At 37.3% G+C, this 14,809-nt stretch overlaps 1 protein-coding gene across 1 annotated transcript in view; it reads right to left on the reverse strand.

Annotated features, from left to right (window-relative positions):
- The window catches only part of Thsd7a (thrombospondin type 1 domain containing 7A), a 427,159-nt gene that overhangs the window by 162,398 nt on the left and 249,952 nt on the right, over positions 1 to 14,809 (reverse strand). The window contains exons 5-6 of the mRNA XM_038319827.1: positions 9,407 to 9,562; positions 7,715 to 7,927 (exon numbers count right to left, since the gene is read on the reverse strand). Coding sequence (XP_038175755.1) covers positions 7,715 to 7,927; positions 9,407 to 9,562 — 369 coding nt within the window. The remainder of the gene's footprint in view (positions 1 to 7,714; positions 7,928 to 9,406; positions 9,563 to 14,809) is intronic.

Genomic DNA, 14,809 nt, shown 5'->3' on the forward strand with positions numbered 1-14,809 from the left:
TTGATGAGGATGACTGACTAGGTCTCTTCCACTTCATGTGGTAGCCTTTAGCTGACCAGCTGAACCTCTTTCTACCCACTTACTAAATTCCCCAGGTTTCCAGAGGACTTAGCTGGAAATGCAGACAATACTTTGACACCCTATAATTGTCAATGACTCTAATGCTGTCAATGTAGACTACAAAAAGAAACTCTTCAGCAGCCACTCAAACAACCGAGACAATAGGAAATATGAAATATTGACAAGAATAAGATAGAGGAAGCTATCAAGAGAGCAAAACACAGGAAGACCCCAGGAGTGGATGATATCATGGTGGAGGAGTTGGACGTGGCTACACTAGACTCAGGGACCAAGGTGCTTCTCAGACTCATCAGAGAGATATGGGAACACAAAGTGACTCCCACGGAACAGAAGCACTCTGTCATAATTCCCATACAAAAGAAGAAGGACAAGCTGGACTGCTCAAATTACATGGGCAGTAGTTTGTTGTGCCAAAGCAGCAAGATCTTCTCTTCCATTATCCTGCAGAGGATCAAGAGCAGAACAGAGGAAATCCTACCAGAGTCCCAGTGTGAATTCAGAGCTAGCAGGAGCACAATTGAAAAGATCTTCACTTTGAGGCAACTGGCAGAAAAATACAAAGAATTTGGAAAAGACTTATATGTCTGTTACATAGATTTTGGGAAGGCATTTGATAGCATTTGAAGGAATGGACTTTGGGAAACAATGAGGTTATACAGGTACCCAGAGAAAACTATAAGAATACTAGAAAATGCCTATAAAGATACCTTGCGTCAGTCAAAGTCTGTGGAGAACTAAGCGATCGATCAGTTTAAGACACTCCTAGGATTGTTGCAGGGATGCATCCTCTCAATATTACTTTTAAAGATATTTCTGGAATTAATAATAGCAACAGCCCTAGAGGATGAGAAGATAGGCATTCAGATAGGTGGTGAGTGAATTAATAACTAGTGTTTTGCCGATGATACAGCACTACTTGCGGAAAGTTCAAATGAGCTTCAGGCCATGGTAAATAAACTGGTGGAAGTTATTGTAAACATTGGAATGAATGTAAACACCAAGAAGACTGAGATACAGCACATGGGAAGAGAGCACAAGGATTTTAACATTGTAATAAAGAATCAGAACCTCAAGCAAACAACCAAGTTTGTCTACTTTGGAAGAAACCTCAGTTCAAAGGAGGGAACTATTTCAGAGGTCAACAGAAGAACAGAGATAATAGGAGCTGCATTCCAGGCACTAGAAAAGGGTTGGTCAGCACGAGACCTAACAACAACAACAAAATTAAAGTATATGGGACACTTGTCTTGAGCTGCCTTCTTTATTACTCTGAACCTAAACAATGAAACACTCCTCAGAATAGCAGCCAAATGTGTTTGAGATGGCATGTCTCAGGAGGATTCTAGGCATCACATGAAGACATAGGCTGTGCAACAATAACATTAAGACACATCTCCATCTACTGAAGGAAGTAAACTACAGGATATGGCAACGATGCTTGAGATAATGTGACCATGTTATGAGAATGAATGACAGAAGATATCTGAAGACAGCACTGCTTGGAGGAATGCATGGGACAAGGCAAAGAGAAAGGCACAGAAAATGCTGACAGCATAAAGGAAGAATGAAACCTTGCATATGATAATAACACAAGCATCTAGGACTGCTCAGGAAAGGAACAAATGTAGAACTACCAAAAACTGGCTGCCCGTGCATGTTTAAGCATTGCTGGGGCATAAATGATGATGATGATGATGATGATGATGATGATGATGATGGATGATGAAGGATGATGGTGGTTGATCACAGTAGTGGGTAAAATCGAATGCTGGGTCCTGTGATTTTTGGTGGATCACTGAATCTGCAAATGGTCTGATGAATCCTAAACCTATACTATTTAATGATAGTTAATTTCTAACTTGAAAGGAATGAGGTGCACTAAGGAGGCAAATGACACATTGGTATGTGTGAGAGTGAATTTTCAGAGAAGATTTGGTCATCATGGGTTTGGAGAGTACCATCTTATAGGCTGAGGTCCAGATGGGCTGAACAGGGGAACAGAAAAAGTCAACTAGTAAAGTGTTCTCTTTCTATTTCCTGGCCACCATGATGTGAGATGCTCCTCTCTGCCATGAAGACCTGACTCCTCTGAGATTGTGAACTAAAATAAATACTTCTTTTGAATGATTTTCCTTGGGTGTTTATAACAGCAATAAGAAGATTTGACTAACATGCTACCTTTCCTAGTTGATTCTTTGATTCATATTCATATAGTGGTTCTTCCTTGGAGTGTGTCTTAAACTCCAGGCATCTGAATTTTTGATTAATTAATGATTCCAGAAGAATCCATGATGCTTCTGAGTCAGTTAAAGTATTAGCTTTGACCAAGAGTTTTAGCATCTTTATTCATAGAAAGACTTGGTCTACACCCTCTATTCCTTGTCTCTCCTACATCTATCTCCAAGTGATTTTTTAATAAATATCCATGTGGATAAATTGACTCAATGTTAATTATCTTAATTTGCATAAGATAGTTTTCTGGTGCTTAAATAGAATAACAACTTGTCTCATCTGTTCTACTTTGGATTCTATCATTTAGAAGTAAAATGTTCAATAGCTAGATATTTATTCTTTTGTTTCCCTCAAGATATTGAAAAGGTATGAGCTCTTATTCTTCTTGATACTGATTACAAAGGATCAATAAAGAATGGTAGCAGGAAGTTCTCAGAGAAAATAGGATGCATCTTTCCTTTTTTTCCCACTTAGATGGGGATAGGCACACATCCCATTACAGAGGGAAGAAATTAGTAATAAAATTTCTGAAAAGATTAAGTAGCTACATGATAAGTCACTGCCAAAAATAATAGAACCTCATGTGGGTGTTTTTATTCAGCTCTCTTGATACTTTTAGTGATAAATTGAAATATTTCTCCAAACAAGCAGAATTTTTGTTTTGAAGTTGACCTCACGGTAATCCCAACATAATGTAACTCTAAACAAGATTAATCACTGTTTTCATTCTTAATTACTTTCATTTATATATCATATACATGGGGCTGGAGAGATGGCTCAGTGGTTAAGAGCATTGCCTGCTTCTTCCAAAGGTCCTGAGTTCAATTCCTGGCAACCACATGGTGGCTCACAACCATCTGTAATGAGGTTTGGTGCCCCCTTCATGCCTGCAGACATACACACAGACAGAATATTGTACACATAATAAATATTTAAAAAATAAAATACATGTATTCTTTTTTCCATTTTGTGGCTAAATACATGGTGCTTAACAACTTGTCTCATCTGTTCTATTTTGGATCCTATTATTTAAAAGTAAAATGTTCAATATTTTACTAGATATTTATTCTTTTGTTTCCCTTAAGATACGGAAAAGGTATATGCCCTTATTCTTCTTGATACAGGGAAAGATTTATTTTGGACCACAGTTTCAGGCTGTTCATTATTTCATGGTGAGAAAGGAAAGTTGTAGTGGTAGAAGCATGCTGTTGAGACTCTTCATCACTTTATATATTTGAAGAAGAGGAAGTTGAGATAGAATAGGAGGCAGGGCCTGACTAGAAACCTCAAGGCTAGTCCCCAGTGACCCTCTTCCTCCAGCTTTGCTCCATATCCTAAACAGTCTACAATCTCCCCAGACAAGTCCATCAGCTAGAGATAAAGGGCTCAAGCCCATGAACCTGTGGGTGACATTTCATATCCAAACCATAAAGCGGGTTTTCTTCTGTATTTTGAAAATTGAGCCAGAAGTCTATGGCACTGAGTCTTTGGGTGGAATAGTTATTCCCTTTGAGAATGACAAAGCCAAGTCCAAGAAAGCAGTTCCTTCCTGTGTTCACAACTGCACATATAATTTTGTGGAATGAGGCATCATACTGACTAAATTACAATATTATTTATAGGACTGAGATGTACCTCAGCATCAGAGTCCCTTACTAGCCTCACAAATATACTTTTTGTCTTCATAAAATTATGAATCAGATATGAGAGTGGATTGTGCCTGTTACAATCATTAATTAAATAACATTTGCTAACAAGAGTAAAGTAAAAAAGACAGAACAAAGCTATCAACATTTGAAACTGCTGCAGAGATTTAGCTGCTTATAAGATTAAGCAAGAACACTGAGTTTGGGGGAATTCATAAAGAACAATGTCAACATTCTGAAATGGATCCCTGTAAGAAAACAATAATGCCATGATTTCTTTCATTCTTTCAAGAGGAATATAAAAAAATTGTTTATATATTCAAGCCAAACTACTACAGCTTCCCCAAACTCCTATTTATTTTATTCATTTGTTATCTTGAGACAGTTCTCATAGTTCAGACTAGTTTAGAACTTGCTATATAGTCCCAACCTGCTTGAACTCTTCATGTTCCTCTCAGCCTCCCAAGAACCGAAATGAACTATCACACTTCCATTCAGTTTATTGGCGTTTGTTCTGCATCCAACAAACCAATTTGGAAACAAAACACTCTTAGCTCATAAAGTGTATGCCTTTAATTAAAATATAAATATGTCATGGGAACTAAGGATGAGATTGAATATTCTCAAAGATTTAACATCACATAGGATTCTGCCTTCCTCTACCCCTGAAGCAGGGTCTCCAATTGTGCTAGAGATCTGGCATTGACTTTATTCGGGATCTTCAGCTTTGGCTACACATAAGATGTTTATCTCTTCTGAGATTGTCTTCCCTGTGCAATTCTGCTACATGCCCTCATTTGCAAGAGAATCTGCATAAAACCCCCTTGGCCCTTTTCATCACCGTCCTCAACCCTGTTCCATACAAGACAATTAGAGAATGAAAAGCCGCAGAAGCCCTAATGGTCTCTGGAAGCCTACATAAGAATATCTCAGAACAAAGCAGACACTTCAGATGGTTTGTGTCATTAACAAAGTTGTGAAATTTGTGAGAAATGTGGGACCAGAAAATTCCTTTTAATATTTTCCAGATTCATTGTGTCTAATTCTTCATGTCCCTAGTCGAACTTTAACTTAATTATAAAACAAAATCTATAGCTGCAGCTCCAGCCTGAGGGTAGAGTCTGCACTACTAATCAATGTTAATTCCCTGGGCCCAATTTAATTACAAAGCAACATTTGGTACAGCTGCTAAGCACTTACCAGGTGACCACAGGATGATACGGGAGCAGGATTTACAAGTCTCTTGCTCACACACTCTCAGCACAGCTATGGATCAGTCATGTACAAATTTTAGCAAACTCTTAGATTTATTCTAAAGATTTGCTTAACTTTGTCTATCTCTGTAACTGAACCTAAATTACACCTTTGACAAATTAGTATTGGCTTCAGTGTGTACAAGTTCAATGTACTGATGGAAGAGATATTCTAGTAAGGAAAAACTGACAATTGGACAATATATGCACGCCTCTTAGCTGATTTAATTAATTTTTTCAGTAGACAAAGGGAAACGAACTCACATATATTATGAGATACCAACTTCTGTTTTACTTGTAACAAGCAGTATTTTGTAATACAATTAGACTTACCTAACATATTTCTGCTTTTAAAAAATATTCCATAAAAAGAAAAAGATATGATTATTTGTATTACTAAAACTTTTCAATTTAAAAAAATTAAAGTTAACCACTGTTATTATTTAAATGGGTGACCGCTCCCCTATATCAACTATTTCCAGTTTGCATGATATTCATAAACATATTTGCATCAAACAAGATAAGTCTGATTATTTTGTGATAGGCTAACATGGAGGCAGAAATTTGATGATTAATTCACTTCTGTTGGAGTTTTTTTTTTTTTCTCTATTAAAATACTCAATCTGCAATCCTTGGGACTTGAATACCTTTCTCGGATTTTAGAAGTGCAAGAGAAGTTATTTGAACAGAGAAATGAAATTAAGAAGAGGTATTAAAAGGAGAATTAAATATCACTGATTGATTTTCAGCAATTGCGACTATAAAGTGGACTCAATTTCAATTAGGGTTTGAAGTGTGAGTTCTCAGTCTTGCTCAAAGAGAGGCAAAGATTCTTTCTTTCTTTTGGTTTGCTTTCCCGTGTGCTAGGCTTAGAGTGCTGATCTTCATCCCTTTTTCTTTCTGCTTTAGAGCAGAGCGGGGGAAAGCTAAGGACAGGATGCATCATACCTTGTTGTAGTTCATAAAACAAAGCAGGGCACAGAAATTCATCCTGAGAGATCTGGAGCAATAATCTTCTCCATGGTTCAATTTCAAGCACCCGCTGAGATTCTACCTCGTGTTGCCCTGGATGGCGACTGCAGACACTGGACAGGATGACCGATTATGTTTAAACGGTGAAAAGCTAATTTCAGTGATAGCAAGTCTGTTTCCCACCTCAGAGAGAATTCTTCTTACAACTGAGCAGTGACTGAGACACAAGAGGAAAGAGTTTTGTTGCTAGAAGAAAATAGGATGGAAGGAATTATGACGACTGCCAGATGCTGCAGTGCCCCTCGGGGGCCCCAGGATGCTTCCGCATATGCTGCAGACAGCAGAAACTGTCAGACCATGGGACTCTGGGGTTCGGTACTCACACTTCACTGAGATGCAAAGTCATGGGATTTGAGAGTGAGCAGGACTCTTAAAGATGATCTGTCCAGAGGGCTTAAACTCTGACTTTGAGTGCCCTATGATTCAAAATGTGGCTCAAGAATTGCTGAGTATAGGGAGTTCTCTCCCACAGAGAAGCACCATTCTCAGGAAGAATGTAAATGTCTTATGTCAGATATCACATCAGGAAATAATATTTTCCTACATAAAAACTAATTATAAAGTCCAAGGTCGTATGCTGGTTGATGAAAAGAACTTTGTGGATAACAACCCTCTACCGGCTAAACTGAACACCTGGAAGGGAGGAGACACTGATTCTGACACATTGTGCTATGGTAGGTCTTGCAACATGTGGGCTCAGAGACTAAATTATATCATTAAGACAGATCTAGTGGTAATAAAGGAGTTCTGGAGTCATGCCAAGGATCCTTTTGATTATTTACATTTAATAAGCAAGCAAACAATAATATTACTTAGAAAATTTTGCCTTTCCTTGTTATTTTAAAGTTTGTTCTTGAAAGCATTCTTCCTCTGATGTTAATTTATCTTATCCAACTTAATCTGCTCTACTTTCCATCTTAAAAGTACTGTGTCTATTGATAGTGGAATGGGTAGAGATGATGCAGTAGATACAAAATGGAATATTTCATCCATAAAGAATAATGAAATTATTATTTGCATGAAAATGTATACACCTGAAGATAATTGTGTTATGTGAATTATATCAGTCTTAGAAAGACAAATATCACAAATTTTGGATCATTTGTGGAATCTAAACTTTTATAGAGATCAATAAAATCTTATATGTCTATATCACACGAGACCAGAAAACAGTATGAGTGAAGGAGACTAACAGGAGGAGGAAGGAGGAAAGAAAGGGAGAATAATTACTAATAGTGGGTAAATGCACAGAAATGTACTTATGAAACTTAGAACCATGTATTACAAATATATAACAATCAAAATATTATTAATAAAATGCAAAATAAAATTAATACTTTGGGTAGTTAGTGAAATATCTATACTGAGCAGCAATGAGAGAGAGAGAGATTCATCTGATATTAAAATAATGTAAAATCACATCCATGCTGAGTAGCTTTTTGATAAACTATGACAACGCATATGTCTTACCATCACTGTTGATGCATACGACCTCCTGAACTTGAGTGCCAGGCCCACAGTCTTTTCCATTATCTGGTTCACAGTCTCCAAGTCTCACTGCTTTCCAGTCATAGCAGGATGGCTCTTCACAGGGAATGGCTTCCAGTAAGTGAGGGCAGTTTCCAGTTGCCCCAGAACCTCCAGTGGGCTCATTCGTAATGCGCCGCTTCCTTAGCTTGAATCCTGAGTCATTAGGGAAGGAAATAAATTTGTTAATGCCAGAGTTCTAATATTTCAGAAAGATGATTTAAATCTCAGAGTGAATGTTAGATGAGGGTAGAAGGAAGAGTCATGAGGGAATTGAATACCAGTGTATATATTGTCAAATTGAAACATAATGTGGGACAACCAGTCATTTATTGATAGAAGAAAGGAAGGAAGGAAAGGGGAGATGGAGAGAAGGGGAGAGGGAAGAACCGAGAACAAAGGGAAAGAAGGAAGGAACAAGAATCAAAATTGTTTATGGTTCAATTATTCCCCCTCTGCCCCTTCATACCACTGCATTCTCTCCCACACCTTAAAGCCCCTTCTACTGGCTAAGGTCTTGTACTAATTTTCCAATTTTTATGGTATTCAGACATAAGTGCACATATTTAAAGGTTTCAAGCTAACATCATAAATGAGAGGAATCATACCACATTTGTCTTTCTGGGTCTGGTTTACCTCACTTAGAATGATGTGTTACATGTTGTGAGGGGATGGAAGAGTAGGACAGAGGAGGAATAGATTAACTAACATAAGACCTTTTCAAAATTCATATGGAAACTTAGTGGAAAATTCTCCTAAAAATAGATTCACATATAAAAGAGTTTAAATATAGTTATTCAATAATAAAAGGATATTTTGGCTAGTCATCACACACTGTCACAAAACACCCAGCCACAAGAATGGACTTTTTTTTTTTTTGAGATTGACAGCTACTGGGTGTCATAGATTCTCAAACATTATAGGCTATTGCCAGTGCTCTTGATGTTACGAGTCTATGTAAGTTGCAGACCAGAAGAGTCTATGCTTGTATCAGTCTGGAAACTTTAGACACACTCAAATATTCATAGAATGCGCTGTCACAGACCCCAAAGAGAAATAGCAGCCATCTTTCTTACCCAGCTTTGAACCCTGAAAGATACAATAATAACTGGTCTGGCATGACATGTTCACTGGTTCAATAGTGGCAAAACTATTATGGAAGTAACAAACCACTTTCTGATTGGATTTCAGGCCCACTTCATATAAATGAAACCCATATTTGGTAAATCATCGGGGTAAAGAAACTGTAGCTATGTATGACATTAGTGGAGAACCTGAAACTATTGTTCTGCTAAATGGTCATAGTATTAAAACAACCCCTTATGATTTATCATTACACCCAGAGAAAAACAAGTCTCTAAACTCTCATCAGAGAAGCCTCTGCAGTGGATAGTGATTAACACAGAGATTCACAACTGACCAAAGGACAAAGAATAAGACTGTAGAATGCTCAGTCCTAAATAAAGTATCTGAGCCATAGCCCCTTCTCCCCAGCTCATGAATCAGTGTAATAGAGCGGCCAGAGGTGGTAAATGATGATTCCAAAGAAACAATGTTTTCCAAATACAACATGGCAGTTGTTCACATGAACTTATGGCAGGTTTGACAGAATACAAGAATGCTACCATTTCCTACCTTTCCTCCCTTGTTGGTCATTACAGTTTTCATAAGTACAAGGTCCCCAGGCAGACCAAGGTGAAACCTCACATTCAACTGGACAAGGAATGTGACACAGCTGCACGGTGCTAGGAACAGGGCCACTGCATAATTTTGAGTCCACTGGTTTTGAAGCTGTTTGAAGAAAAATACAGACACCTCTTAATATTTAGACAAGGATAGATGTTATGGTCAACACTATAATCTTTATGTCTGTGCAGAGGATAGAATTTCGAGATGTGTCACCAATATATTATCCCAAGATTTCTCTGCTATTTGCTGAGAATGAAAGGACTAAGGGGGAAAAAGAGGCTAAAAAAAGCACATCATCAAATAAAACTAGACTTGGAGTCTGATGAATTGTGTGGTTTATAACTGATGGGCATTGGAATTAGTAAAACAAATGCAACTCTTCTAATTATCAAGGTAATTCTACAGATGAATCCTGAACTTTTACATCCAAATTCTAAACAGAGTGGTTCTTTAGAGGACTGAGCATGGTAGGAAAGGACATATAACTTTACTAAACATAAAAAATCCATTTATTGCCGGGCGGTGGTGGCGCACGCCTTTAATCCCAGCACTCGGGAGGCAGAGGCAGGCGGATCTCTGAGTTCGAGGCCAGCCTGGTCTACAAGAGCTAGTTCCAGGACAGGTTCTAGAAACTACAGGGAAACCCTGTCTCGAAAAATCAAAAAAAAAATCCATTTATTGGCTTCTGGTAGAACAAAATCCTTTCCACTCTGGCCTACAGTTTGCAGAGGTGTCGCATGGATGTAGGGGGAAAGAAGATCCAATGGTATTTCCCTTGATTTTCAGGTTGAAGTTGATCCAATGATTCTCCAGAAAATTTGTCCACCCTATTATCTGAATATCTGCAAATCTAAGATCTGCTAAGGAGTCTGATTTACAGTTATTGATGCTTAATCATAATTTTGTCAAAAAATAAGTAAATGTTGTTTACTTTTTCATCATTTTTCTTCTCCATATTTGATAATTGCTGTGACCTTTCTTTGTACCTACATATATTAGACAGCTATTGTAAAGATCTATCCATAGATTATAATAGATACAATTGGTTATACTGACTGGTTAAGATGATTGAGCCAGGAAGATATATAAAGTTCCATGGACAGGATAGAAAAATTATATCTGTGTTTATTATCTATCACCTATTGCTTACCATTAATAGCTATAAATTACTATCACTTCAAAAATGTTTTCACTACATCTTCCTTTAGAAAAGAGAGTTTAACTCTGATAATTTGGATAGCCCAGTCTGGTAGAATAAAGGACTTAAATAAGTGGTGCTGGATAGTACTCATTATTGTGAGGGAATATTGTCAGTTTCCAACCATGCATGATTGCATCTAGATCCTCATAGGGAACTAAAATAATTTAATCTACTTCTCTAACTTTTAAATAAAAGTACTTAAATGTTCATGTGTTGTTGAAACTATAAGATAGGTTCAAATACTTAGTGTTCCTGGTGTTCCTGTGCTTGTAAATGCAGCTAACACAAACGGCTCCTAGGGGATATGATGGTGACTCCTCTCATGGCTACACTTGATATTTAGAAAAGTATTCCAGGCTTTATTTTTGCTTTTTACTCCAACAGGCCTTTTCCTCCCATTCCTTACACACACCACAGTGGAAATAATTGACAGGGCACGAGGGCTTTGGTTAGTCTGAAGCACAGGAATGATTCTCATTCAAGTCTAGGGATATTGCAAGTGTATCTTATACAAGACAAAGCCAAGGATGATTGATTTTTATTGCTTTCTAACAGGGCAAGTACTCCACATATCACTGACAGAAGATATGAAAATAAATGTTTCATTTCTCTGAATATAAATATTCTAAGACATAGTGATACATATTTTCCAATATTCAATCTCATTGAAGATTATAACAGAAAGAAAAATATATAGTATGAAGTTTAATTCACTGAAAATTAAAACAAATGAAAACTTTAATTTGTAAAATCTTTGGCACCAAAAAACTTGCTTTACCGAGATCTGAATAGCTTCTAAAGTTTTGAAATTATAATATAATTGCATCATTTCCCCTTCCTATCCTCCCATCTAATCTGTTCTACAAGCCTTTCCTTCCTCTTTTTCAAATTCATGGCCTGTCTTCCATTATATAATATACATAATATATTTCAAAATATCTAAATGCAGTCTGATCCATCTATATAATATTACATGTGTATGCTTTCAGGGCTGATCATTTTGTGTTAGCTAACCAAGACTATATAAAGGAAATTACATTAACAGTTGATTTCTCAATGCAAACATTAAAAGCCAGAAGAACCTATAGCAATACATTCTAAGTTTTAAAGGAGCACAAATGCTAATCTGGCAAAATTATCTGCCATAGCTGATGGAGAAAGAAACAATTTCAATGAAACAAACAGATGTAAACCATTTATATCCAACATACTCTAACAACTAAACAACCTAAACAGAATACAGGAAGCAATACTCTGGGCTGAAGAGAGAGATAAGCATAGCAAACAGATTAAAGAAAGAAAATAAATAAAACAATAAAGCTATAATTACTGAAACACAAAGTACTCCTAAGAACACCACCACCACCACCAACAAAAACATAACTATAATCAACAGCCATTTTTCAGTAAATAATACCTCTAAAATTAATTGCCTCAATTCTCCAATTAAAAGCTAGAGACAGACTGACTGAGTGGATCAAAAAAACAAACTCCATTTATCTACTAGCCTTGATTTTCTTTTTTTTTTTTTTTTTTTTTTTTTTTTTTTTTTTTTTTTTTTTTTTTTTTTGGTTTTTCGAGACAGGGTTTCTCTGTGGCTTTGGAGCCTGTCCTGGAAGTAGCTCTTGTAGACCAGGCTGGTCTCGAACTCACAGAGATCCGCCTGCCTCTGCCTCCCGAGTGCTGGGATTAAAGGCGTGCGCCACCACCGCCCGGCTAGCCTTGATTTTCATACAAGCCATCCATGGTGGACCAAAGATTGTTACTTTTTGGAGAGTGATCATGCTGCTAGGATAACTTCTTGCATAGTGCTGAGATCACAAATTAGGTGTTTGCAGAAGTTTCCCATTTACTTTTCATTAGAATACTTAATATTAGGTGATTCATTTGAGAATTAGAGTATGCTTGAATTTGCCTCTTTTTTAACTGCAGAGTGAAAGTGATCATAGATCCATTTCAGAAACTTACATGAGGTTCTTCTAAAATATTCCAATACAGGATTTTTGTGCCCTGATTTAAAAATATTCTTTTCTTATCCTTGTCAGCTGTAGATTCTAGCTTTAACATCAGAATTATGAAAGAGAAGAGACTATAGGAGAGGAAAGAGCTAGCAAATTAACACTGATTATTTTATTTTAAGATTTATTTATAGATTGCTTTATTTTATCTTATTGTTTAGGATTTTTGAGACAAGATGTTTGAGACCATATCACAAGCTGGCCTAGAAATCATTATGTAGTCCCGGGTGGATTTGAACCCTTGGGAATTGTCGTGCTTTAACCTTTGGTGTTCTTCAGTGATGAGCTATCAGCAATGTTTTAAAAGGTAGATAAAGACTTCCAAGGCAGTGGACTCTTAATCAGAAGAGCAAGACCTCTGTATGCTGTGAATACCATTGGTTAATAAAGAAACTGTCTTGGGCCTGCACAGGGAATAGAGGTAGGCGGGGAAAACTAAACTGAATGCTGGGAGAAAAGAGGCAGTGTCAGAAAGTTGCCATGGAGCTGTCCCTAGGCACATACACACTGAATCTTTGCTGGTAGGCCACGGCCTTGTGGTGATGCACATATTAATGGAGTTGGGTTAAATTAAGATGTAAGAGTTTGCTAAGAAAAATCTAGAGCTAATCGGCCAATCAGTGATTTAAATAATATAGTTTCTGTGTAATTATTTCATGGGCTGAGCAGCCAGGAACCAAAAAGCAGCCTCCCTATGACAGACGGCAATACAGTTGCTCTTCTTAATCGAATGCTGCCTGTCAGAAGAATCAGAGAGCATCCCAGTATGGGACTTGTTAGTGGTCCTGGCTTCAGCTTTCACTGCTGAGCTGAAAAGTTAGATGAAACTCGTTCTTTCCTACTTCAAACAGACTCTGTTCCATCTAACAGGAGTTGGATCTTACCATGGGCTATTCAATTCCTTCAACACTGTGGCATTATCGTCTGAAAGAATAAAAACTTCTCTAAGGGCTCAGCCTTTGGTTGACCTCTTCTTTTACTTCAAGGACTTGTGTGGCGTTTCTTTCCTGTTTTCATCAGTTATGTTCAGGGACATAGAAGCAAGTCCAGATTCAATGCTACAGAAAGTAACTGTGGTCATGGCGTGACTCATAAAGTAGAATTGTACAATCTGTTTAAGTACTGACAGAAACAAAAGGAGACATTTTCTCTCACTGACCCCGTTTCAAAAATGATAAAGACACTCATAAACATGGGATTTTCAAAATACACATCTCTAGAGCAACGGCAATCATTGTTAGTATTTAAACCTAACATATTCTGTCAGCAGCTTGACTGGAGCCTCCCAGTCCTGCTACACAGATGCACCATCTGTTGCTTCCCTGCAAATACAGTTTTCTTGCTTTTCCCTCTTTTAAACAGGACACACTGTAGAACATCACATATAAACTGCTACTGAAATCTTCCAACACTTCCTATTGACTCAAATTTCCACTTATAATGGCCTTAACTAAGAGAAAGGTGTGAATAGATACTGTAAATTAAAATAATCAGCTCTCAACATGCATATTACCCAAAATATGACAGAACATTAGATTTAGGAATTTGAAGAAATACAGTCTTCTTAAAAGTCAGTGCTTAAAAAAATGAATATCAAATCAAAAAAAATTTTCAACCAGCTCCAAACACTGGCTAATCTACCTCAGTAGCTACTGCAGCTATGCAAGTAATGGTGTCTTTCATTTTGCTAGGGCTACTAGAACAAATTTCCACAGATGAAGTGACTCAAGAAACAATGTGACAACTTACTATATCTAAGCTGATGCTCTGTTGCTGGGTGGAGTATCAGTGGTGAGGACAGACAGACAGGTTTCTTCATTAGGAGTCTTTTCAATACTACAACATGGGTCAAGTGGCTTAGACCCAAGTTTGCTAGTGGCCCAGAACAAAGACAGAAAATAGAGGCAGGGGATTTCCTGAGCAGTTGTAATAAAGAAAGAGGAGACAAGAATGGCTCCAGAGAATTATTTTAAACATGTCATAGGTAAATTGACTGCACTGGCTTGTGTCTGTCTGCTCCTGTCTGGCTTTGCTTTATCATCATTTAATCCACCCCTCCAGCAGCTGCCATTTGAACTCGCAGGTCAGATTCAAATACTGACTACATTTAACAACAGAAATGTCCTTCTA

Source organism: Arvicola amphibius, chromosome 2 (genome assembly GCF_903992535.2).
Source record: "Arvicola amphibius chromosome 2, mArvAmp1.2, whole genome shotgun sequence".
NCBI lineage: Eukaryota > Metazoa > Chordata > Mammalia > Rodentia > Cricetidae > Arvicola > Arvicola amphibius.